This window comes from Dipodomys merriami, unplaced genomic scaffold (genome assembly GCF_024711535.1).
Source record: "Dipodomys merriami isolate MVZ:Mamm:240054 unplaced genomic scaffold, mDipMer1.0.p SCAF_134, whole genome shotgun sequence".
In the NCBI taxonomy this organism is placed as follows: domain Eukaryota; kingdom Metazoa; phylum Chordata; class Mammalia; order Rodentia; family Heteromyidae; genus Dipodomys; species Dipodomys merriami.
Genome location: NW_027202649.1, coordinates 1685610 through 1711895, shown reverse-complemented (window position 1 = coordinate 1711895; position 26286 = coordinate 1685610). Strand labels below are relative to the sequence as shown.

The 26286-nt window shown below is 45.2% G+C and overlaps 1 protein-coding gene across 5 annotated transcripts in view; it reads left to right on the top strand.

Annotated features, from left to right (window-relative positions):
- Positions 1-5760: 5760 nt before the first annotated feature.
- The window catches only part of LOC138825091 (WW domain-containing oxidoreductase), a 737534-nt gene continuing 717008 nt past the window's right edge, over positions 5761-26286 (top strand). For 2 of the 5 annotated variants that reach the window (XM_070019466.1, XM_070019463.1), the window contains exons 1-4: positions 5761-6141; positions 9577-9641; positions 10472-10529; positions 11118-11296. In XM_070019466.1, coding sequence (XP_069875567.1) covers positions 6035-6141; positions 9577-9641; positions 10472-10529; positions 11118-11296 — 409 coding nt within the window. In that variant the 5' untranslated portion in view covers positions 5761-6034. The remainder of the gene's footprint in view (positions 6142-9576; positions 9642-10471; positions 10530-11117; positions 11297-26286) is intronic. The other 3 variants (XM_070019462.1, XM_070019464.1, XM_070019465.1) reach the window with 2 other exon arrangements.

Below are 26286 nucleotides of genomic sequence, written 5' to 3'. Positions count from 1 at the left end.
AAATAAGAGGTGCTGGTAGAGCGCTTGCCTTGAGCTGTGCACAAGCCCAGAGTTCAAGCCCCACGTCCGACAAAATAAATAAATAAGTAAATAAGAGGTTCTGTAAACACAAGATGTATTAAAGCCTTCTGTTGGTGTAACCTGGAAGGTTTTTAGCGTAAGCTTCTTTATAGAAATGTGAGCATACAATAAGTACAATTTTTTTTATAAAGCAATAAAAAGTATAGTATATGGTCAGCTTCCTATCCATATAAGGAAATGCTTGATACAGAATCCCTATGACACCAAAGAAAGTTTCTTTAGCTCATAATTTCAGTGGCTCAACATTAAGACTGGACAACCTGGCAGGACTCTGTAGGCGGTACTTAGATTGCTGAGGGTGTGCCCCTGAAAGGGATTGTGGGACCTTGCTTATCCTCTCTCTGTACTGTATATCCACTCTAGCTTGAGATGTGATGACTTGCTTCTGCCTGACGTGCCACCATTACCCTGATCAGGACATGTGTAAACAATTAAACCTCCTGAAACCCTAACATATAATAAACACCCAAACGGGCAACGTAATGGTTTGTTATCATGATCAAGTCTTATGTACTGTACCTACTTCTTCCATCAGTCACTTGTAGGCCTGACAGAGTAACAGGTTTGCTTACTTAAGTGTCAGCAACACCCACGTGAGTGATGGCTTGCAAGGGTAGGACAGCTACAAGGTCGACAGAAGCCTTTCAGCTGCATTATTATCGATAGGACCACCATCACCTGTGTGGGCCATCACTGGCCGAAGCATAGCAATGCGGTGCCTGGCTGTATGTATGAAGGATCAGAATTCCCTAATTTGGTCTGATGCTTGGGCTACTCCATCCTGGACACACATCATGTGCCCAGAGCCCTTGTTTCTCCCTGTGAGACAAGTATTTCGCCAGTCATGAGAAGAATGTTTGAAGAAGAGGTCTGATCTGGTTTTCTTTAAACTCCTTACTCCAGCTTTTTGGGAATTTCTCAGTCAAATAAAACAACAACAACAACAAGAAGAAAAACTCCCCTAAACCCCACAAAAACAAAACTAAAACTAATGAAGCTGTACACTTGTCAGTAGTCTACTCTTGGCATTAAGTTATGACTTCCAACTTAAATGAGAAACCAGAAAAGAAGAATAGACGATGATGGTGGGGGTGGGGGAAAGGAAACAGTCTTCTTTTCCTTCGCGTTTCTCCTTACAGTCTTTATATGTATATACATTAAGCTGTTGGAGGAGGGGGTTGAAAAACTTTATATACTTTTTTTGAACCATCACTATATTTGACTCTAATAGTATTACTGGAAGAGCCAGTTGGATATAAATAATACTATTTTAGGATCACACTATGCAAGTTTTTATGCTGCCAATGCTATTCCCATTAAAGTGCTTAACTAGAGTGTATAAAATAACTTCATTGGCTTAAAATGGAATTATACCATTTGGGCTTGAGGGAAAATGGGCATTTTAGAAGCAAAAACATATTCTAAATATATTTTGTCCTTCCAATAAATATCTTTTTATTTCTTTCTGTGTTGAATGTGTTTTGGGAATAATGGCCTGTTTTGAAAATGTTAACTACATATGCTTGGAATTAAGTTTTAGTTCTTTTTCATTGCATAATTTAAAAAAAGCCTGAATCCAGCTCAGGGTAGATGTGTTTGGATGTTGATTATGGTTATTCAGGGTGTGTTGGATTGTATCAAACTTGACAATTTGTGTGTGTGTGTGTGTGTGTGTGTGTGTGTGTGTGTGTGTGTGTGTGTGTGTGTGTGTGTGTGTGTGTGTGTGTGTGAAATCCATGGATTTGATCAAACTGGTCGTATAGATATATTGGAAAAACATTTTCACCCAGCAATGAGGAGTTATGATCTGGGGTGGAGGACTAGGTAGACTTAATATGCTGGTGTAGAGCTCGCACATATAATCCCAGATCTGATGGAGGCAGAAATTGGGGGAAAGGCTAAGGTTTGAGGTCAGCTAGGGCAACAGTCAGTGAGATCTCATTTTAGTTAATAAGCAGCTCACACATATAATCCCAGCTATGTGGAAGTAATTCATACCAGGATCACAATCTGATCCTGGCCTGGATCTTGTGTGTGTGTGTGTGTGTGTGTGTGTGTGTGTGTGTGTGTGTGTGTGTGTGTGTGTGTGTGTGTGTGTGTGTGTGTGTGTGTGTGTGTGTACCAGAATTGGGACTTGAACTCAGGGCCTTGCACTCTCACTTGGATTTTTTTCCTCTCCAGGTGGCACTCTACCACCTGAGTCATACCACCTCTGCTGGCTTTTTGGTGGTCAATTGGAGATAAGAGTTTCACAAAAGACTTTCTTGCATGGGCTGGCTTTGAACTGTGATCCTCAGATTTCAACCTCCTGAGTAGTTAGGATTACAGACCCAAGCCACCGGTGCCTAGGTCAGAAATATTTAACAATTCCTAACAGCAAACAGGTAAGTGTTGGCTGGATGAGGAGGCAAGGCATTCTAGCAAACACTTTTCAGGGTGAGGCACAAGGTTGATGCTCTTACCCCAGATTCTAAACTTGATGTTCACTGTGACTGATGAGTTTTGAATCTTTCTACCCAGCAACATACACAATATTTGTATGGCTTCCATCACAAAATTACTCACACCAGAACAAAGAGCACTGCCTTCATTTATTTGCATTCTCAACCAGCCAGGGTTGGCCTTCAGGAACTAGTGCAGGGTGCTGCATCTACTCATGCCTGGCACCTGCGCCTCTCTCTGTGTCCATTTTGTGCTGGGAACCACAGACCGCGTTATTTACCAAGAACAGAAATGCAAACAGCTCACAGCTCTGGAGACTGGGAAGTCCAAGATGGAGGAGCCAGCATCTGGAGAGGGTCAGCATTGGGTGTGGTCTTTCTACACAGTCTCATGGTAGAAGGCAAATCTGAGCAAAGGAAGGAAGGGGCTGAACTTGCCCTTTTTATGAAGGCTGTAATCCACTCTTGAGCCTTGACAGGCTAACTACCTCTTAATAGTCTCAGTCCCCAATAATATCATTACCTTTCGATATGACTCTTGGAGGAGCCAGACCCGCAAGCCATAACCGCCCTCAGACATCACGAATGCATCAAGGAACTCCTTTATCAAGCAGCCCCTCTGTGATCCTGAGGGTTCGCTCAGGAGAAAGGCACCACATCTTGGTATTATAAACCCCAAAGCCTTTGAGCACCAACACATCTGGCTTGATTTAGCAAGGAGTGTTGATTTCAATTAGATCAGCTTTGCGGAACTGTTGAGTTGTTGTTTTTTTCTCCCACTATGAAGGGGAAGGGGAGGGAATCAATCACCTTCATGATAAATATAAGATAAGGAATTGTGCAGCCCTAGGAATATGAAGAGACACATTTTGCCCACTGCATACATACCTTTTGAGCGATGCCAAATTGCAGTCAGCAGAAAAGACTCAGTCTTATGGTCACAGATTTCCAGTTACTGGAGAAGGAATCAAAAAGAAAAGCAAGTTCCAATGCAGGAAGTATCTTTTGGAAACTGGGCTTTAACCTTGGAAAGAACAGGCAGATAGAGCCCCCTGCTGTGCAACTGTATAACTACACTTGTTTATTATTTACTTAGTTATTTAGATCTTAGTAACAACCCTGTTTTGTTGTTGTTGTTTTCAGTACTAGGAATTAAACTCACAGCGCATTTGCTAGGTGAATGCTTTAGCACATGTGCTATACTCTCCCCACCCCTGTTCTTTTGTCTGTATTTTGGTTTTTGAGACGTCTCATTTCACTAATTCAAACTTGTGATTCTCCTGCCTCCTAAGGAGCTGGGATTATAAGCAAGGACCACCATGCCCAGCAACACAACAAACCGTTCTTGAGGCTTCCTTGAGGATTATGTTTTGAAAAGCTTGCCTTATTCCCACACTTTCTCAAAAACATTGCCATCTTTCTAGCCAAGTAAATACAGCTTCACTGCTGACAGGTCCTTATTAAATAAAATCAAAGCCAATTCAACGGGTCAGAAACCAAAAGCAAGCCTGGAGGCTCCCAGGGAGGAGAGCATAGAAAATGTAGCCCCCAGAGTAAGAGGGGATGGGGAAAAGCAGGAAAATAGGCTTCTTCTTAGACTTGCTCTTACATTATCAGAATGACTCAGTGTGCATCCCAGACTAGTCTTATATTTTCTGCAGCCCAGGCTGGCCTCAAACTCATAATCCTTCTGCCTCAGCCTCCTGATTGTCGGGATTACAGGCATGTACCACTGCACCTGCTTAAACTCTTATTGTTGCAATAGTCTCTGCTCTTTGTATGTATATGAGCCTGACTACAGCAATGTATTGTAGGGAAGCCCAAAAACTCTAAATCCTAAAATCTGGAATTCCAGCCCTTGACAGTTCTCAAATGCCTGCACATCTTCTTAATCATCTGATAGAGTCCAACAACTAAGATGCAGGAAGAGGGTGAACAAGATGGCATCATGATACTCACTCGGGCCCACTACAGTGTTATAGGGGGTAACTACCCATTTTGCAGGATACTGAACTTGATCTGTCTCTGGTCTGATGCCAGGTCACAGGCAACCGTGGCAGGAGAGGCTCTGGCCAGCTCAACCTGAGGTCAACCAAAGCAGTCATGCCTTGAGAACCGGACACTTCTCACTCTGACCTTGTTCATTCCCCCTGAGACCTAATTTCCTATTCACATCAAAGGAATACATAGGTTTAGGTAGAGGTTACAGGGTCTAATTTATAGTGAATAAAGGAACCGCAGGTTAATATAAATTGCTCAGATTTGAAAAAGGTCGTTACAATTGGTTTGCAATGGGATAACAGGGCTGTTAAAGCTAAACAGACCTTTCACTAAGGTAGATTTTGGTTGGTTGCGTTCAGTAAGGCAGGCAGGATTTGAAAACAAAAAGCACCATTGCCACTGTTCATCACTTATGTATATGTACATATAAATATGTTCTTATTATAGATATGTTGGCTGTCTATATATTCATGCATATATGTATCTATCTGTGCATATATACCTATATTTGAACTTAGGGCTTCGTCCTGACTAATCTTGCTTTCTAGCCTTGGCACACTTCCAGTTGAGCCATGCTTACAGCCTAGCTTTTGCCTAGTTATTTTAGAGATGGAATCTTTTGGACTTTTTTTTTTTTTGCCCTGGCTAGATTCAAATCACAGTCTCCCAAATCTCGGTCTCTGGAGTATCTGGGATTACTGGCACAGGGTAAAATATATAATTTCTTGATGGAGGCTTGAATTCTCTGAGACATAGGCCAGTAGCTTTCCCTGTATATGAGATGGGAAACAAGAAATAAGCAGAACATATTATGGAAAACTACTTAGGCAAAGCCACCTTGAAGGGGATAAGTAGATACTTATAAGCCTACAGATAGCTCTCAGGTGGTTGTTGTGCTTATATGCATAACTAAGTTTGTGAACCAACTTGAGTGTTGGTAATACCTGGAAACAAATTTTAATCAGGGACATTTCCCATAAGGCCCTAAGACAAGGAGAGGCTAGAGTCTGGACACCTTCTATCACAATTCATCCTTTCTGCTCTATTTTCTATTCCAGTAGGCGGTTGGACTACATTTCCCATGATGCCGTGTTGCTGGGTCTCCTGTAGGATTGGACAGAGCAACGCGGAAGTGATGAAGGGTCGCCCAGCAACAGGCGGAGTCCTGGATCCTGACTGGATGCGCACGCCCCTTCCCTGAGGCCCTCTGTGTGACGAAACTCCGCTCCAACTTCTCAGCCACAGCGCCTTCTCCATGTTTTCCTCCCAACCGAAAGGCAGCTTCACCGTCTTCAGTGCTTTCACAGCCGGACTCCTTAGGTCCCGCCCCTTTTGTTCAGGAAGTCCTGAAAGCCAGGAGACTGGATTAAAACTACGGAGTGGGCAGGGCGGCTCTGGGCGGCGCATTGCGCAGGCGCGCGCGGCGCTCGGTTGGAGCGGGAGTACGAGTTCCCGGGCGAGGAGACCCGGCGGCGCCTCAGGGCACCGGTCAGTGCTTCCTTGTCTCCGTCATGGCCGCGCTGCGCTACGCTGGCCTGGACGACACGGACAGCGAGGACGAGCTGCCCCCGGGCTGGGAGGAGAGAACCACCAAGGACGGCTGGGTTTACTACGCCAAGTAAGGGGCCGCGGTGGGGCCGCCGGGCCCGGGGCTCACCTGGACGGAGCGGCACCTGGACCTGCGGCCGCGCCAGCCTGGGCCCTGCGCCGCCCGCCTGGCGGGGCCGTGCGGACGCCGAGCCAGGGGTGACGGGAGCCGAGGGTCCCCGCCGGGGGCCGCGCGCGTCCCCACCCGGAGCCGAGGCTCCCCCGCCGGGGGCCGGCCGCCGCCGCGGGCTCCGGGTCCAGCGGGGGGTCGCCGGGCTGCGCATCGGCGCGCCCCCTGCCGACCACCACGCCGCACTGCACCGTGCGGTTCGGGCGAACGGTCTCCATCCTGCAGAGATTAGACATAAGAACAAAATGCAAATACCCAGCCCCTTCCCCTTCCTGCGGGGCGGGGAGGAGGTGGGGGGAGTCTGGCTTGGGAGAGGGAGAGAGTGTGTGCAAGTGTGTAAGCAAATGCCCTAACTAGTCACTTTCCAGAAGAGTACTGGAAACGAGCCCTTCTCTGTCACGTTGAAAGAATTTAGTCTCAGCTACTCATCTGTGAAACGGGTTGATCAGTGTACCACTGTGCATGAAGCATTGAGTGTAGGGTCGAATAGATAATGCTCCGTCCAGTCACTGTTAGGCTTTCCTGATGTTTCTAGAGGTGACAGAGCCCCTTAGGCCTGGTATTAGAATCACTCGGGGAGTGTCTGTGTGTGTATGCGCACCTTGGTATTGGGGCTTGACCTCAGGGCCAGGGGGCTATCCCTTAGCATTTTCACTCAAGGCTGATACTCTTACCTCTTGAGTCACAGCTCCACTTCCTGCATTTTGGAAGTTAAGTGGAGATGTGAGTCTCACGAACTTTCCTGTCCTGGCTGGGTTCAAACTTCCTCAGATCTCAGCCTTCTAAGTACCTAGGATTACAGGTATGACCACAGGTGCTGGGCCACCTGGAGTGTCTTACAGACACTGACTTCCACAAAAAATTTGGTGTGTACGCACACACACACACACACACACACACACACTCCTATTATTTTAATTTTTTTTTTAAGGTCTGAGACCAGGACTTAATTTGGTACTTGATAGTTTCATTCAATGACTAGTGCTCTACCAGCTGAGCCATGCCCCCACCCCACACGCCTTCCCTCCCCCCCCAATACCGAGGACTGAACCTCGGGCCCCCCCACACATGCTAGGCAAGTGCTCTACCACTTGAGCCACACCTCCAGCCCCCCTGCCCTTTTTCCTTACTTTTGTTTTAGATATTTTTCAGTTAAGGTGTCACACTTTTGGAGGGAGGGAGCTGGGGCTGGGATAGAAAGAAATCTTCCTGCCTCCAGTGTAGCTAAGATTATAGGGGTATGCCTCCATACCCAGCTGGGAATCTTGTAAAGTTTTTCAAGTGCCTAGATTATCACTTGGCTTTGAAACACAAGTTACTGACCAGTTCCTGGAATAGTTTTTAGAACACCTTCTCCTCAGCTCCCCCCACCCTCCTTTTCCAGAGATTGAGTTAATTATGTTGGGGCCCCCCCTCGCCCATGTGTAGGTTGCAAATTTTTCCATATGATTCTGAGCTACCTGGAGTGTGAACCATTGCTATCTTAAGTGACCAGGCAAAAAAGGAATAAAACTCTCCCAAACCCTGGTTAGTTCATTGCATACATGAAAAGATCTGCCACGCCCCTTGCTGAGCACCTGTTACATGGGATAAATGAGATCCAGTTATCATCCTTAAGTGCTCAGTTTTGCTGGGCAGAGTGACAGCTTGTCAGCCCTGGTGCATGTGGGAACTGAGTGCAGTGTCTGCAGCATGAGGTGTGTGTCAGCAGGTGGAGGTCATGTTAGAGTTGACACCTGAGCTATGTCAGAGCACAAGGAGAGCCAGGTGGGTCTAGGAAGTAGAGGGGTAGGCAGGTAGGGCAAGCCATGGAAGGAGAGGCCCCGGGGATGGCCTGTACCAGGCCACAATCTGTGTTTGGTGTAGTATTATTGCCGTGGGGTAGGGCACTGACTTCCAGTCAGTAGTGTCTTAGGCAGTCCCCATCTTCCCGATGAGAAACCTGAGGCACAGGAGGGTTGGATAACAACTTAGGCCGGTGTGTGAGAGAACCCCAGAAAGTGGATGTTTGGGTTTTGGAGTCCTCACTCCCAAATCACCCCCTCTCCTGCCCGGCTGCCGGGAGTTTGTAGAAACAAGCCAAAGCCTGCCATTTCTGAGAAGGCAGACCTTGCTTGTGACCTGGAAATTTTTAGAGAAATTCACGCTCCCTATGAATGTCAGCCTAAGTGACAAGAGTGGATCTAGATGTCCACGTGATTAAGAAATATTCTCTTCCATTTCTGCAGGAGTATGTGAGCTTTTAGGAAGCCCCTCGTCTTCGAATGTCTCCGGGAACGGCATCTGACTGTTGCCCTGATGAAGTAATTGTGTGTTTTCCTGGCTACCTTGTCACTGGGTGACAGGGGTTCCAGCTGTTAGCCCATTAGTTATGACTGTGTGTTGTGTGGAGATTAAATGCTGGGTATGGAACAGAGATCAAACCAGTGCCTATTACCAATTTGTTTACAAAAATGGCCTGCATGCCTGAGAGCTTGTCATTTGCCAGGCACTGCAGGAGACCTGGGATGTGTGTGGCATCCTCAGCAGCCCCTGGGGTGACCCTTGTAGCCTGCTAACAGATGGGGGAGTAGAGGCACACGAAGACATGCAGTGGGATAACTTGTAGGACTGGGTCACTGTGCTCCTGGCGACCTCTTGATTGCCCGTGGAACTTGGTGCTTCAAGGGACACTTGCAAGTTGCATCTGTGGAAAGACCAGCATTTTAAGATGAACCCTGTGTCTTACATGTGAATTATCAGCATCATAAACTAGATTTGTGGTTTATATCATCTGGGAGAAAACTAAAACAAATACAAAACCCAGGGTAGCCTCCAGAGCTGGGAGTCTGGCCCTCCACGTCCTCCTCCTCTCTGTCTGAATTGTTCTTCTCAACTGGCTAATCCAGGTGGGGTTCCTGAAGGATTTGGGGTTCCCAAAGGATGGCTCTTTCCAACCCATAGACTTTTTTTTTTTTTGCCGGTCATGGGGCCTGAACTCTGGGTCTGGGCGCTGTCCCTCAGCCCTTCAGCTCAAGGCTAGCGCTCTACCACTGGAGCCACAGCACCACATCCGGCTTTTTCTGTTTATGTGGTGCTGAGGAATCGAACCCAGGGCCTCATGCTTGCAAGGCATGCACTCTACCGCTGAGCTACCTTCCCAGCCCCAACCCATAGACTTTGGACCTGAGGTAGCCAGGACAATGTAATGCTTTGCACATTCTTCTCACAGCTTTTTGATTTGACTCTCATTGCCAGAGAATATTGCCTAGGAGGGAAACTGAGCTGAAGTTTACTTTTCATAAATGTTAGAAATGCTAACCTTTACTTAGGGCTTCGTGTATTTTGTTTTAACAGTCACAGTGAGGAGAAGACGCAGTGGGAACATCCAAAAACAGGAAAAAGGAAACGAGTAGCAGGAGGTTTGTATGCCATCCCTTGGCATCTTCTTGCATTTGGAGCGTTCATTCTGCTGGGAGGATGTTCCAGGCAGGGAGGGGACAGATGGTTGTATCCCCTGGTTCCGTGGCAGAAGACCTTCAAGAACTCTGAGGGCCCGTGGGATTCGGCCCATAGTAAGTGATAAGCTCTTAGGGTAGAGGACAGTGATTACTTGCTGGTCTTAAATAAAAAGTATTAAAATAATTGGGGCCTTTGACTCCCAGCTTATTAGGTTTTCCTCCAGTTGTCCTGTTGGAAACATTGCTCTTAGTTTATACTAGATTTAATATTAGTATTTTATGGGATTCCACAAAGATCGCCATGACTCCCGCCTGGGTCACGGTGCGTCTGAGCAAGTGTTCAGTCTTCAGAAGTACAGAGGAAGAGAAAGGGTAAGAAGGTCCCTGCTCTTAAAGCATCTAGTGTGAAAACCACCCCAGAACTGCTCTGTGGTCTCTCAGAGGCAATGCAGGCAGCACTGGAGTGGAGTGGGGCACCTGCCACTCCTACACCATCTCTGAGCCAATGTAAGTGAGGAGTTACACTGATTGGAACAACCAGCAATACTCATAGCACAGGAGCATTTCAGAATGATCAAGAATGAAGCAGGGTTTGCTGTAGCAGGAGGCAGAGTGTGGATCCTGTTGGGATACTGGGTCTTCAGTCTGTGACTGCCATGATGGGAATCTATGACCAGAGCTGTTAGTCAGGAGGGTAGGCTCAGGGGCCAGGGCACCTTTTCTTCCACACCTGAACGGGTCTTCTGTTCACTCTACCATCCATGGACCTGTCATTCTTTGCTGTGTTTCAGATTTGCCCTATGGATGGGAACAAGAGACCGATGAGAATGGACAGGTGTTTTTTGTTGAGTAAGTATCTGCACAGAAACTCACTCAGTGCACTTCTTTTTATTTTATTTATTTTTATTTTTATTTATTTTTTTGTGCTGGTACTAGGAATTGACTTAAGGGCCTGAGTTCTGTCCCTTAGTTTTTTTTTTGTTTGTTTTTGTTTTGTTTTTCACTCAAGCCTGGCACATTCTACCACTTGAGCCAGTGCTCTTCTTCTGGCTTTTTGGTGGTTAATTAGAGATAAAAGTCTTAAGATTTGTCTGCCCAGGCTTGCTTTGAACTGCGATCCTCAGATGTCAGCCTCCTGATTTAGCTAGGATCATAGACCTGAGTCACCAGCGCCTGGCTTCAAGTGCTTCATAATAGGATTTTAAATTACGAAGGATTTAAATAAGGCCAGGTCCCTGTGCTTTCTCTGGAAGCCCAAGAGACTGCTGGCTTTTGCACTGTACTGGCGACAAGACTGGTAGCTCTATGATTGTTCCTCCAGGCGCCTCTGAAGGCCCTGAGTCTTTTGGGTTCCAGAGTGGGCCTTGGTGTCGGGCAGCTCACATTTGTGTGCTGGTGCTCTGCTGTGCGCTCATTGCTTCCCATTTTCCTCCACAGCCATATAAATAAAAGAACCACCTACTTGGACCCACGGCTGGCGTTTACTGTGGACGATAATCCCACGAAGCCTGCCAGCAGACAGAGGTACGACGGCAGCACCACCGCCATGGAGATCCTGCAGGGCCGAGACTTCTCCGGGAAGGTGGTCCTGGTCACTGGGGCGAATTCAGGCATAGGTAGGCTCTTAGCTGCCTGTGATTTTCGATTTTGCTTACTTACAATCTCTTTTTCTTTTTTTCTTTCTTTCTTTTCTTTTCTTTTCTTTCTTTCTTTCTTTCGTTCTTTCTTTCTTTCTTTCTTTCTTTCTTTCTCTCTCTCTCTCTCTCTCTCTCTCTCTTTTTGTGTGATTGTTATGATGAAATCCATGTATATGAGACTGTAATGACATTTTTCTTTAATAGTGGGTCTCTAATTTAAACATGTGTTACTGCCCTTACCGCTCCTGTTTCATTGAAATTATGGCCTCTGTCAACTGTGGAGTTAACGGTGAAAAGCTATGCAGGGCCGACCTTGAAATGGAAAAGTTGAACACTCAGCAAAAGGTGGTGGCTATTTTGGTGCTCAGGGACTGCGGACAACAGGCCCAGAGAGTTTTGACCTGGTCTGTGTGGTGTATGGACATATTCCAATTACCCAGGTTATTCAAACCAAAATTGACTGGTAATGGGATATGGGGCCAGTCGACATTGTATCATGACTTGGGAGCCAAGGGTACTGGGGTTGTCAGTGGTCATTGAGCCTATCATTTTCCTTTGGGAACCGGATCTTATTTCCCCATTAAGACCAGAGAATTTGTCCTTGTCTCCGCCTCTGCGTTAACCCTCCTCACTGCTCTTGCTCAGCCACAGTGACCATTGGCAGGTGAAGGGCTCACGAGGCCCCTTTCCCCCCTCTTCAGCCAACCATTGACGCAGCAGCAGTGAAGCAAAGCGGCACCATCCCTTTCTCTTGGTGGGATTGACTTTGTTTTGATCCATTTACATCAACATCCGAATCAGTAAAGAGCACCTGCTTTGAGGAAGGAGAAGCTCCTTCAGATTTGTTTACAGATAGATGGAATCCATCCCCTGTCCCCTGTCCCTGCCTTCATCCCCTACCCCCCTGCGTTGGCCTCTCAGGTCTATCTTCTCCACTCTCCTTTCCATGACTCCTTCTAGAGCCTCCAAAAGCATCTCCCAGCATCCTGGGAGGTTCATTATTGTTACTACCATTAAGTAGTTGTACAAAGGGCTTTCAGTTCAGCGTGCCTCTTGATCAGTGTCGCCCCTTTCATCACTCTCCCTCACCCCTATGAGGTTCTGACAGCTCAGTTGCTGTGCAGCAGGGACCTAGATGCTAACAAGGCGCAGTCCCAGAGCTGGGCTTATCCTGCAATACCAGGATCATGGCTTTGTCATTCCAGTCTCACAGAGTTGCTTTGGACATGAAGATGTTCTTTTCATGTCCTCTTCAGGTATCTAGGCATGACAGGACGACAGGGGGGGCGTTCTGAGACATGGAGAAGAGATGTGCTGTTGACAGAAATGCCTCACATCTAAAGGACGAAGCCCAACCTTGGCCTCTTCACTGCTCCCACTTTTCCTGATGACATTTTTCCTTTGACCACAGTTCCTCTTGTGGTCCCTGCAGGAGTGTGGCTGCCCTAATGCTTAAGACAGGAGAGAGGTGTAGAAAGTAGAAAAGTCTTTGCCATTCAGGCACCCACAGCTCCTCTCCAGCTCTGCCACCTTCCCTCAGAAATTGCCTTTAGCAGCGTCCCCACTGCCTCCCCGACATGCTCTGAGGAGCGTAGGTCTAGGTGAGTCCTGAAGATTTTTATTCTGAATCCTTGAAATACTACACTGCACATTCCACGCAATCAAATCCTTGCAAATCACTTTCCCTGTGCAGCATTGGTATCAGGCTTAAAGAAAAGGAGAGGCTGGAGATAGATAGGCACGTGGCTTTCCGTCAGGACTGAGCTGGCTTTTGTGTCCTGTGTGGCTGCTTCAGAACGTGCCCTTGCCGAGTAGGCTGTGCCTTCCAGATAAACCTCTGCCTTCAGCTCACTGACTTATAAATTGCCATCACTACTTCATTCTTGCCCATTTCAAATGAAAACAGCTGAGCTTTGCTGGTGCCTTGAGTGCCCCGTGTGCTGGGATGGCGGGGGGGGGGAGGGGAGAGGGAGGAGGCGCTGTGGTCTTTGTGAGAGATGGGGTCTTTAGCCTGTGGGTACCGTTCTCTCAGACGCAGAGTGGGTCGCACCAAAGCATAGCTGCAACCCCACAGCTCAACACATGCCCACTCTACCTTCCGAAGGCTCACGTGCAGAGCTGATATTCCCGCGCTTTTCTAAACATTGCTGTGCCTCCTGCCCCCAGGGTGCATTGCTGCCTTGTTGGCACGACTGTTGGCACATTGGTGAGGCCTGATGGAAGGAAAGAGCATCGGTAGTAGACTGTAGTAGTTCTTGGTTCCTGCCCCCTTTCGAGTGTCCTTGTAGTGGAATTTGTCATTGTGTTTCTTCCGTTGTCTCTAGATGATGCAGAGTGCTTTTGAGTTTTTGATAATTATGACTACTAGTGGAGAGTTTCTTAACTCCATTCAGCTCAAAAGGATCAGGTGATCTGGAAGATTAGAATGGCTCATGAAACCCTTGTGTTAATGGTTGATGGTTGCTTTTTTACCTCTATTGGCTGGATTCCACTGTCTAGAGGTTGGGGTGTGGCAAAACTTGTGGTCCTCAGTGTAATCTGACCTGCTGCCTGATTCTGTAAGGATTTATTTGTAAGGATTTATTTATTTGTAAGGATTTAATGGTGCTGCCCATTTAATGTATTGCCAGCCCTTGAGAAATACAGCGGCCATTACACAGCCTGCAAAGTCTAAAGTAGTCACTGTCTGGCCCTTTACAGAGAGTTTACCAACTCCTGCATTCAATTCTCACTCAGTGATTGCCCAACTTTGGTGTCTCTGTCGCACTTTATATATGATGTGGATGAATGGGCTGCCCCAGGCTGCAGGAAGGCTGTACCCATAAGTCCCTTGTAACTGTTGGGAAGCCCCACAGATACCTAGCACCCCTGGCCTGAGCTCTTTCCCTTTTTCTAGGCAGCTGAACGCTAGGATATTGTCTCCTTGGAAACTAACACTCTTCTCTCCTTGACCTTTGTTTAACCAGCTTTCTGAACCCGAAGAACTTTATAGATTGAAAGCTGTAGCTTGTGGACCCCTGTCTGTGGAGATCAGCACCTCACTATCCAGGGGGAAGTCATCTCTCCACCCAGAGCTTCTGCTAGCCCATCAAGAGGCCCGGAGCCCACAGCCCCACCGCTAACCAGTAGACAAGGGAGGAAGGAGTTCACTGCTGCCTATGGGCAGTGTAGCCTGAGCAGGAGGGCCAGGTGTTTTCTGGCTCTCCGGAGTAAGCAGCTTGCTGGCTCTGGAAATGGCTTCAACACGGTACTACAGAATCCTAGTTTGGGAGGTCTCAGAGAGGGGAGGGTGGGTACTTTCCTCCCAGGGCCCTCCTGGCGATCTCAACCTATCTGCTCACCCAGGTGGGCCATGCATGGACATACCCGAGTACAAAAATGCACCCTTGAATCTGTTGCCTGAAATGACACCCCCTAGTGAGGAGTTAATGGAATGATCGCACGTGGGCCAGTGGGTTGATGCTGGAAGGGGACAGATTTTCTTTCATCATATTTGTGGTGGAGCAGCCAGGATTTTGCCAAACATCCATTAAAAGACTATTAACAAGGCTGAACAAATAAGATATTTTCAGTCTAGTGTTCTGTGGTAACAGTGATAAAACTTGCTTTTATTCCAGTCCTATGCCGGTAGTGGCTCAAATTTTATTTTTAAATTCCTTTTAGAGTTTGGTCAGGATGAAAAGTTTCTTTCACCTTTTGAACCTTTTTAATGTTGTGCTGTATCGAATGTGGTGGGTTTCCATCTGAAATAGCCTGGCCTGGATTCGATTTTTGAGCCAGAGGCCCCATTAAGAAAAACAAAACTGGTTTTTCTCCCCACAACAAATACAACCTGGCTACCCAGGTATCTATCAGCAAAATGTATTTTAGGATTGATGCTTTAGTTTTCTGTTGGTTTATATTTTATAATCACCTCCCTGAAGTTTATTATAGTGATTTTCTGTCTGTCTATCTGTCTGTTTCTTTCTGTCTCTCTGCCTCTGTCTCTGTCTCTCACATACACATATCAAAATTTTATACTTTGAGATATAAAAATTATACATTCAAGCTGTCAAAGTCATCCCCCTAAATTTGTTCACCCTGAGACAAATGAAGATAGCAGATTTTCTTTTGGGATCCCAAAATGTTTGTGTGGTGAAATTATAGAGTAATGATGTCTCAGGTTGATGGGCCCAGTTGTGAAAGCGTGTCGTCTTGCTCCTAAGTGTGGCGGCCACTGCACGGCGATGATCTCTGACTTCTGTGAGTGCAGTCCAGTGCTACACTAGTGCAGGAGAAATGATCTCATTCCCAGCTGTGGGCTGGCCAGCTTCCTCACACTGCTGGCTTTGTTTTCTTTCTATACCTAAATGAATTTTGCCTTCAGCCTAATCCAAAACGTTGACCTTCCCCTTTATGTATTCTAGAAGTTTCCATAAATCCAAGGCCACAAATGAATGTAGATATAGTGGTTTTCCTATGTGAGACCTCAGGTGAACTCACGGTGCCTGGGGTCCTACGAGGCCTGTGTGTCCTTTCCTGCAGGTGGTGAGCCTTGAAGTTTGGAGCCCTTGGTGTTCGTCTTCTGTTTAACACCCTAGTGCTCATTAAGTGGAGGGGGAAAACCCTGAAATAATCTAACCTTTTGGGAATTAATTAAAAACATTTGTGACAACTCTTCTCTAAGGCTAAAATACATCCATTCACTGTAAGCAAAATGAATTGGAATTGGGAAAGTGAATTGAACTTTTTGACAAAATTGGGGAAAGAAGTTCTTAAATGACATTTAAGTTGAAGATTGGTACCTATGATCTGAACAGCCATTTTACATGTGAATGAATACTCTTGGCCACCAGACAGATGTTACTCCCCGATCATAGCAGGAGTAGGCCAATTAAAGACAATTCTATGATCCTTATCTTGTAGTTTGATAATCCCATATAAAAGCTCTGAATAGGTTCACATAGAATAGGTTTGCATGCAAACCTAGGTTTGCCTGGTCAGTCTTCAGCAGAAACTTTTTCCTTTTACCATGTGAGGTTTATCCATTGAATTTTACATTTTTGTGTGGGTTTGTATTTTAGCTTTCTCAAAAATATATAACAGGTGAGGACCATATCAACTGTTGTTCAGTGACAGTGGTTCAAGCTGATTATTTATTCTACCCTATTGAGGTTTTATAGGGATGTTTAAGATTTGGAAATTCACAAATTATTTTATTTAAAATTCCAGTTAAAATTATTTTCTTTTTCAGCGTAATGAGTCCTAAGGAAATTATTCCAGGTGTTTTCTGTAATGAACCCCGGTATAGACACGTTCCCATGTGTTTTTGCTTCCCCCACTAGAGGGCTCTGTTGCTCTTCTATATAATTAAACAAAGGAGGGCAGTTGGCATAGTTTTCTTCCTCTCAGCGGGTCTTGGTTTCATTTTGGTTAAATAATGCCTTTTACTTTTTCTAACCTATCTTTTAGGTCTCCCTTGTCTCAGGCATACAGTTTAAGCTCAAGACCCCTATGAGTGCTCACGCTTGTTTCTTTTCTTTTCTTTTTTTTCTTTTTGGTCTCTCTTTTTGGCTTTGTGCTTTTTGTTTGGTTTGCATAAAATGCCAAGGATGAAGGGATCCCCTTGATGAAAAGGCCCATTGTGCCGGGAAGCCGCTTGCTCAGCCAGATTACACAAGCGCCTGTGTCTTCACCACTGTATTGGTTTTGAGTGTGCTGGCCTATCAATAGTCTGATTTGTGCTTCTAAGTGGAGATTGTAATTTTTAAATATTAGTGCCCTCTTTAAGGTTCATTGAGTATGCCTTAGTGACCTTATGTTTTTTGTTGCCCAACCCCCCCCACCCCTGAATATAGCGTCTCCCCAGCCTCAGCCACTAGCCTTACCTCGTGTTATGTGATGTACTTTTTTAAGTGATGTGTTTTAATTAGAGTGTTTATTAATGACACATTATTGTGGAAGAAAAAAAATGTGTCCTTTTGCACACAGTGTCCATTTCTGAAATAAGAGGCTGTATTAAACCAGATAATAGGAAGCAGAGAGCCAGCACTCTGCATATGGCCCCAAGGGTAATTTTGAGTTGAACTTTGTAAGCTATCTAAACTTCCAGGTGGACCATTATTTGCATATTTGAGCTATCAAATCTGGCCCAGTTTGGCTTTTTAACGCGGCTTATTTTCAAATTTTAAGTGAGGACCAAGTTTTGCTACACCATATACTTTATATTATCTTTTTTTCCCCTGGCACTGCTTTCTTTTTGGGAAATGTGAGAGCCTGGAGTCTTTGTAAATATGTACTTGTAGCATTGCAAAGTTGTGTCCTCAGAGTAAAGCTGTCTTGGTCACTCCTATGCAAATGTGTTCATTGTTTGTCAAATAAATTGTTAAAACTGAAGACAAGTGGGAATTCTTACAGTTAAGAATGAAGGAGAGGCGGAGGCTGGCAGCCGCAGTCCTTTCCTGGACTTGTGCTCATTTCACAGTTCACACGTGATCCCTGCACTCCTCCCTATCATCTTGGATCTACAGGGCCTTCCTGCAAAGGTCTCCTCAAGGAAGGCGTACATTACATTGGTTGGGAGAGTTTCTTGCCTAAATCATCTCCCGGTGTCTTAATAATGCAACAGTGCATTTCACAAAGTCCTGTGTTGATCTAGCTCAGTGGAGGTATGGCGGTGGGTGATCCGGTTTTATGCTAATGGCTTCAAATCTTGTAGTATTTGAAGCTTTGCTTGGTTCCCCTCCCCCCCTCCCCCAATGCTTGTCATTAGAAGCCATATTGAGACAGCTGCCCCTGGAACCAAATTAAGATTTCCTCCCTAGGTCTGAGATGGTGGATGGTGTGTGTGTGTGTGTCTGTGTGTGTGTGTGAAAAATGGAGAGATGGAGAGAGCGGGAGAGAGGGAGGGGGGGGGGAGAGAGAGAGAGAGAGAGAGAGAGAGAGAGAGAGAGATTGGGGGGAGAGGATTCATATCCCAGGGGCTTCACTGATTCTGTCTAGGCAGAGGATAGCTAGCAAGGTGAGTGGAGCTGTGAATTTTCAGGAAGAACAAAATTCAGTGAAATTTCTTGTGTGGTTGTATAGAAATTGAAGTCAAAACAAAGTCTTTCATTTTTTTAAATGTACTCAGTTATCCTAGCTTACTGTTTATTGACCATGATAATACTAGGTACTACTGACAAAGCTTCTGTACATCCCTTAATTTGCACTGCAGTACATGCAGCTGTGTTGGAGTAGGGTCCGAGTGAAAAGACCAGATTAGCAAGGTTAACTTGCCTGAGATCCCACCTCCCTTGATGATGCCCATAGGACAGGACTCTTGACTCTTTCCCTGTTTACTGTATTTGCTGTCTTCCTGTTCAGAGAAATCCCAGTGCACAAGTCCTTGCTGATCGCTCCCCATGCTGCTCATTTTGCTCAGTGAACCCCAACTCTGGAAACTGATTGAGTTCAGCAAACATGTGAAGGCTAGGGTGGCCCTGGACAGTGGGATTTTTTTTTTTTTTTTTTTTTTGTAGGTTGTGGGGCTTGAACTCTGGGCCTGGGCGCTGTCCCCGAGCTCTTCAGCTCAAGTGAGAGCTCTACCACTTGCGCCTCAACACTACATCTGGTTTTCTGGTGGTTAATTGGAGATAAGAGTCTCATGGGTTTTCCCGCCAAGGCTAGCTTTGAACTATGATCCTCAGATCTCAGCCTTCTGAGTCATTACGATTATAGAGATGAGCCACTGGTGCCAGTTGGATTTCTAAACCATTGGGATTTGTGCATAGATGCTTGCTTTGTGGAATCGTCTACTGTTGTGGATGTGACAAAGGTGTTGGGAAAGGATTCTGGGGCGGGAGCTAGCATTTGTCCAGCTTGTGTTTATGCCAGGTGTTAAACTAAATTAGCTGTGCATAAATCTCATTTAAGTAATTTTTTACAATTATTATTAAACATCCACGCAAAGTACGGAACAAAGTTACTCCAGATCTTTACCAGGTGGATGTGCACCACCGATAGCCACCGCCCATGACGCTAATCATTGGTTCCTTACCCTTTTTTCCTCTTGTGATTTTCCAGTAAGTGAATCTCTTTCCTTGCCGTTAAATGGGAGTCTGAAATGGTTGCATAGTATTCCATACTCTGGTTCCGCTTCTTCCCCCACTGTGGCACATTTGGGTGGATTCCAGCTTTTTAATAGCTGTGGAATGGGGATGGACATTTTGTAATTAAATGTTTGTACTCATCTGGGACTGTTCTGTAGTTCTATTTTGTGCAGTAGAATTGCAGGATTAAGGGATTTGCTCCCCAACCTTTTACATCTTGATTTGCCCCCTCAACCTGGACCCCTGGAGTGTTGTAACAACTAGAATGTCCAGTTGCCTACATTTCCTGCCAAGTTGGGGAATTAGCACTTTGTAGAAATGTCAATTAAATCTGCACATCTCTGATTATTAGTAAAATCGGGCTGTTTCTCATGTCTGGCCATTTGTATATATTCTTTCATGAATTGCCTTTTTATTTTATGTGCATGGCTATTGGGAACATATTGATTGCTGATGGAATGCCTGTTCCATGCAGTATAATTTAATTTTCAAAATGTCCCTTTCTCTTTGAAGTTCATTTATCTCAGAGTGTCCATTACTTTAAGTACATATTCAATGCTGTGATCAAAGGGAAATTATAGAGAAGTCAGCTCCACTTCCCAATTCCCTTCATTGAAACCTTTCAGGCATTTCTTCCCAGTGTCCACCTTGGGCATTTTGGTTCCAGTACTGCACATGAGGAGAGAACACCCAGGAAATTCCAGCTCACCATTGCCAGCTTACTCTGTGTGTGTGTGTGTGTGTGTGTGTGTGTGTGTATGTGTGTGTGTGTGTGTGTGTGCACACGCGCACGTGTGTGCGTGCGCGCTGAGTTGATGATGTAGTGATTTGATTATCTTGGCTCTGCGTTTTTCCAAGATCTATTCATGATCGGAGCTATTCGGGCATGTTTTCTCTCATGATGAGCCCCGTTCCAGTGTGCTGCTTTAAACAGCCGTGCGATAGGCTAGCAGGCTGGATTCATATGGTTTCTGCTGGGGGTAGGCTGGCAGGCTGGATCTGTGTGGTTTCTTTATGGAAAGAAGTTATGACTGGAAACAGACATGGCCTAGTTTGCAAGCTAACCACTGCCTATCTCAGCAACTTCCTTTGCACCCTGCTTCACATGTGTGAAACCTGATGAGAACCCTTCTCTGGGCTTCCTGACTCTTAGGCACTAGGAATGCTGTGTGCCTTGCTATGCATTTGTCCTCCAATGACCTCTGTAGGTAACTCTTGTAGGCATTGACTTGTCTTTGCTTTGCAAGGAAACATTTCCGATATTCTTCGGTTGGAGGTCAAATAGTTACTTAGTCCAGATAACAGGAGAGAAAGAAAAAAAATAAGGTTATTTGTATTGTCATCTGGGAACCGAAAAGACATTAAAGTTGAGGAAAAGAGAAGAAGGGAAAGTATTAGACTTTTCCATGAACACTTGACCTGCCATTTACCCCTGAGGGTTTGACATCAGAGTTCTTGTTCACTTGAGATTATGTTGGTTTATCAGACTTCTCGGAGTGTGTATTAAATCTAATGTGATCAACCCAATTGTATTTAACTTGGCTGACCCTTTGGGTGCTGGTGGCTCACACCTGTAATCCTTGTTACCCTGGAGGCTGAGATCTGAGGAGCAAGGTTCAAACCATCCCAGGCAGACAAATCTGAGAGACTTTTATCTCCAGCTAACCAGCAAAAAGCCAGAAGTGGGACTGTGACCCAAGTGGTAGAACACCAGTTTTGAGTGTTAAGAACTGAGGTAGACTACAACAAGGTTCAGAGTTCAAGCCTTATTACTAGCACAGGAAGAAAAATAGAATTTGCCCTTTTATTAGAAACTTCTGGGATTCAGTAGGGACTTTGAGACAATCATGACTCAGGTTGAGTCAGTTGGCTCTTCTGAGCCTTCCTTTCCTCGGGAGTACAACTTTGCCATCACTATTTTGTGCCTGCAGATGCAGCAATGAAGAGCCTCTCTGAAGGTCAGGTTGCTTGCAGGTCAGGAGCAGTGACCCAGAGCTGTGGAACTGTGAGTCCTACAGGACTACAGCTTGGGTGCAATCACATCAGAGCTCTGACACCCTCTGGCTAGGGCATGCAAGAGGACTGTGCAAGGCTTCTCCTCAGTGTTCAGAAAAGAGAACCAGATGTCAGAGCAAGGTTCCGCATTGTGCAACTGATTGGGTGGCTGTGAAGAGAATCTCTTCGCCCGTGAACAAGATGGGACTCCAGCCAGACCTCCACGAGCAGAAGCTTCCTGTTGTATGGAGGAATTCTCTGCAGAGCAGAATTGTCCATAGGACAGAGTTGTGCTGAGTTTCATAGGTGGACATGTTGGCCCTTGTAGGCCATACAGTTTCTTCATGGCTGGCCTACGCTTTGTCTGTCCTCGTGGGTCACAAAAATGTCTCCCAGCTGCCTTCATTGGAGTGTGTGTGTTGCCCAGTAAGGCAGCTAGGACCTCTCAGTCCAGCAGCTGGGTTCCAGAAGCTTCTATCAGCTGAGAGATCATTATTGTAGTCCAAAAAAGTTGCCATTACAACTTTATCTACTAATGAAGTTCTAAGTTACCAGATGGCGTGTTTGACTAGGCAAAGAGCACACGGGAAGTGTCACAGGGAGCCTGCTCCCCACCCCCAGCCTGCCCGGCCAGTGAGTCCACAGTGTGTAATGAGGGTCTTATTTTTAACTTTGGGAGTTGCTTCCCTAGTTTGCTTGCTCACTCATGTTTCCCTCCCTCCATCCCCCCTACTCTCTCTCTCACTGTCTGTCTGTCTGTCTGTCTCTCATTATTGGGTGAGCCATATCCCCAGCCTCCCCTCCCTTTTTTTTCTTTCTTTCTTTCTTTTCTTTGTTGGCCCAATCAGGGAGAGATTCATTTGTATTTGTGTCTTGTCACGTGCCACACTGTCAGTGAGCGCGCACACGTGCATCTGTCACTTGTATGATCTTGCTGTCATTATTGAGAACATATGTTCGTTTCTGGTCTCTGCTAGACATGGTCACCACGTTAGCATAAAACAAAACACCTTTCTTCACATATGGTTCAGAAGTGTGAAACACGTCTCACTGGGCTAATGTTGAAGTGTTAGCAAGGCTGGTTTCTTCTGGAGGCTCAGGTGGGAACCTGTTTGACCCTTCTTTTCTTCTTCTTCTTCTTTTTTTTTTTTTTTGTTGGTTGTGGGGCTTGAACTCTGGACTTGGGTGCTGTCCCTCAGCTCTTGAGCTCAAGGCAAGTGCTCTACCACTTGAGCCACAGAGCCACTTCTGGTTTTCTAGTGGTTTTTATTGGAGATCAGAGTCTCATGGACTTTCCTGCCCGGGCTGACTTTGAACCACGACCAAAGTTCCTGTGGCTGCTTGTTTTCCTTAGCTTGTGGCCCCATTTGCCACCTTCCACATACACCATTCTTCCCATACTGCCATGGCAAAAGGAATCATTTAGGTTCAGATTAAGGATTGTAAAAAGGTCCTGGACTAGCCAAGTGGGTTTTGAATGTGATCACAGGGGTCCTTATAAGATGGAGGCCTTGGAGGTTGGACTTTAGAGGAGGAGGGACTTAAAGGTACTACCAGCTGGTGTTCAGTATGAAACCAGACATCTCCCTCCCCCCGAGGATGTATAAACCAAACCGACAAAAATATTAGTAACTTGATTTCTGTGCTCCTAGGACAAAATGTGTGTGTGTGTGTGTGTGTGTGTGTGTGTGTGTGTGTGTGTGTGTGTGTGTGTGTGAGAGAGAGAGAGAGAGAGAGACAGAGACAGAGACAGAGACAGAGACAGAGACAGAGAAAGAAAGAGAGAAAAAGGCAGAGAGAGAGGGATTGCCATGTGTACATGTGCATATTGCCTTTAAAGATACAGGATATGAAAGCTTTTGTTGTTGTTAATACTTGAGGAGACAGCTGCAAAGGAATCCCGAAGTACCTTCTTTTTAGCTGTTTCTTTTTCAGAGATGAGGACTGAACTCAGGACCTTGCACTTGCCAGACAAGTGTTCTTTCACTGAGCTAAATTCCCAACCCCCTGAAGTACATTCTCACAAACTAAAGAGAATGTTTTCTCTCAACTTGTGCTTTTATTTTCTTTTTTTTTTTAAATTTTACTACTAGTCTTGCAGTCTTGTGAAGCTTTCTTTTATGCATGTATCTTCTGAGTTGGTATAAGGACAGCAAGTGCTGTCATTGGGTGTGAGAGCACAGTCACCAGACTTGAGTCCTATGGACCTGCAGTCAGTTGTACTTGCTGGTTCCGTAGTTTATGTTAACTGCAGGCCCATCACTTGCCTTTGTTAATAAGCAAGCGTGCTGTTGCCCGCTTTTCTAAAGGATCACTAGTATCTCAATGTGCTGTTCAGACAGTGCGGGAAATGATGGTTCATGTGAGTGGCAGGCTTGGCTTGCTCTGCTTTGTGGACTCGTTTTCACCATTCTTGTTGGGTCTTGTTTCTGCTTTGCTCCCTGATATGATGTCTTGAGTAGCTCTGGGCTCTTCATCCCTTACACTGCTGAGGGTATAGCTGAGCTCTGCTAATGCTGGTTATTAATCTGACAACATACACCAGAGAGGTTTTATAATTGCCATAATTCCTCCTCGTTCCATTCCGTTTTCCAACTCCTCAATGGTTCACCAGCTGCAAACTTGCAGCACAGCCCTGGAACCCGAGGTGGAGAGTCGTAGATGAAATTTAATGATTCCACCACATTCTCTCAGGGCTGCACTCAGATTTCTGGATACTATTTTGGATCTACACACTCACATTTCAAGCAACCTTTTTATTACCAAATATGCAAAATGCAAATGTAAGCTATGTTAGATAGGTTAGCACACTGAAATTTTAGGGAGTGACTTCTCAGTTTCATGTTTTAGTTATTACAAAGGTGGTCTCATTTGAAGAATTTAATTGTGTTCAGCTTTTCAAAAGATACTCTTTCTTCTCACCTCTCAATATCAAATGCTCTCTTTAAGCTATTAGAGAGAAGTACTGGAGAGGAAATTGTATAGACTGGTGCAGATGGGTAGAAAGGTCTAGTAACTGGAACTTACTTCCCTCATGCCATCCAAGCAGGCCCATCTAGGCAAGCCAGCTCACAAGGCAAGGCATGTATGTGGTAGAAGGCTGCCCTGGGCTTTCAAAGGTTAGGATGTGGCAGAGTTGTTGCAATAGAAACAAATCTTTCTACATTTCCACTCCATGCACTGTCAAGCCCTTCTGTCTTCTAAGAGATTTTGTGACTCTTGCTCAGGTGCTAGGGAGCCACATGAATTTCTTCATGTTTCTTGACTATTACCTTTAGGAATGGCTTTGTATTGTGTGACTGTGTATGTAAGTGTATATGTGTCCATGTATGCATTCACGTGTGTATTCACACATTGGTAGGGAGGATTGCTCTTGTTATGAATAGAAAACAGCAAACATTGTAGTGCATCCTTCCCTATTTGCATAAATATTAGCCCCGGATTTCAGAATCCATGAACGAGCTCTATTGTGTGAGCTTTGCCAAGTCTTTTTTTTTTTTTTTTTTCCAGTTATGGAGCTTAACTCAGGGCCTGGGTACTGTCCCTGAGCTGTTTTGCTCAAGGTTAGCACTCTACCACTTGGAGTCATAGTTTCACTTCTGCCTTGGCTGGCTTCAAACCAAGATCCTCAGATCTCAGCCTCCTGAGTAGCTAGAATTACAGGCATGAGCCCCCTATGTCCAGTGGGAAGTCTTTATGAAAGAATTTAACTATCTTTTTTGAAAATTTAAAAAAGTCATATTTTTATTATCTTTAAGTAGTCCTATAAGGGATTACCATTCAACAAATCCGTCATAAATTCAAGATTATTCTCTGCACCTACTATGTGCTATGCCTGCTGAATTTCCCCTTTTCTTTAAGTTTTGAGGAGCCATCCATCCCTTTTCTTTTGTTTTTTTTTAACCTTTTTCATCATGATAGTCAGTATGAGATTTTTCTTTTGTACAATATCTGATATTCAGAGTATATCACTGGCTTATCTCTTCATCTCCTGTTTAGTTTCATATTTTACTTTAATTTCTGTATGTCAGCATCTGTCACTATGGTATTTAAGCTCTTGGAAGATGTTGGCAGTTACTAACTGCTTGAGAACATAAAGCACTCTGCTGTTCTAATGTTGTACTTCTGCCGAGTTGAAAATTCACATTATTTGGTGAAAGCTGTGATAATTTAGGTCCTGTTTAGAATTAACAGTAAGAAATATCTTCCCTGTTAAGATGATAACTTTGATGTTAAAAAGCCGGATCATGTTTTCTTCTGTGTTAGATGTGAAAAGAACCAGATGAATCCAAAGCTATTAATAATACTGTCACACAAGGGATCCCACTGTGGAGAAGCATGCAAAAGATCAAGTCCAGGGAAAGCATTAAGCTAAGAAGAGTGCATTTGTGGTGACATACAGTGTCATAGGGGGGAGGCACAGCCATGTAAAACAGGAAAGACATTACCGGCCCATCGGAAAAAGCCAAAGGCAATAGATACACCTAGCTCTCAAACAAAGCAGAGGCATTCCTAAGAAATGGAGGGTTCATGCTCTACCTTTGGACTTCCCTTACTGGGGCACAGAAAGTTACCCATGCGCAAGCCCTTAGAATCTTCACAAATGTGGCCTAACATTAACGTCTAGTTCAGCACACGACCCTGCCAGCTGTGCTGCCAAGTGTGGGGATAGTTTCCTCTGGAGAAGATGAGCTGGCCTTCCCTTGGGTATCTCTAATAGTGTTTAAAGAGAGAAATGCAGGAGGCAGAATGTGGGTTTTTGACTCTACAGTCACTCAAGTCCCATTAAATTCAGTTTTATTAATTTTGTCCTGATATTAGAAGCCAGCTTTGTTGACTTGTATATTTGATCATGAGAAAATCTTTTGTTCTGTGAGCTTAGATTTCTTTCCTTCATCTAAGTTG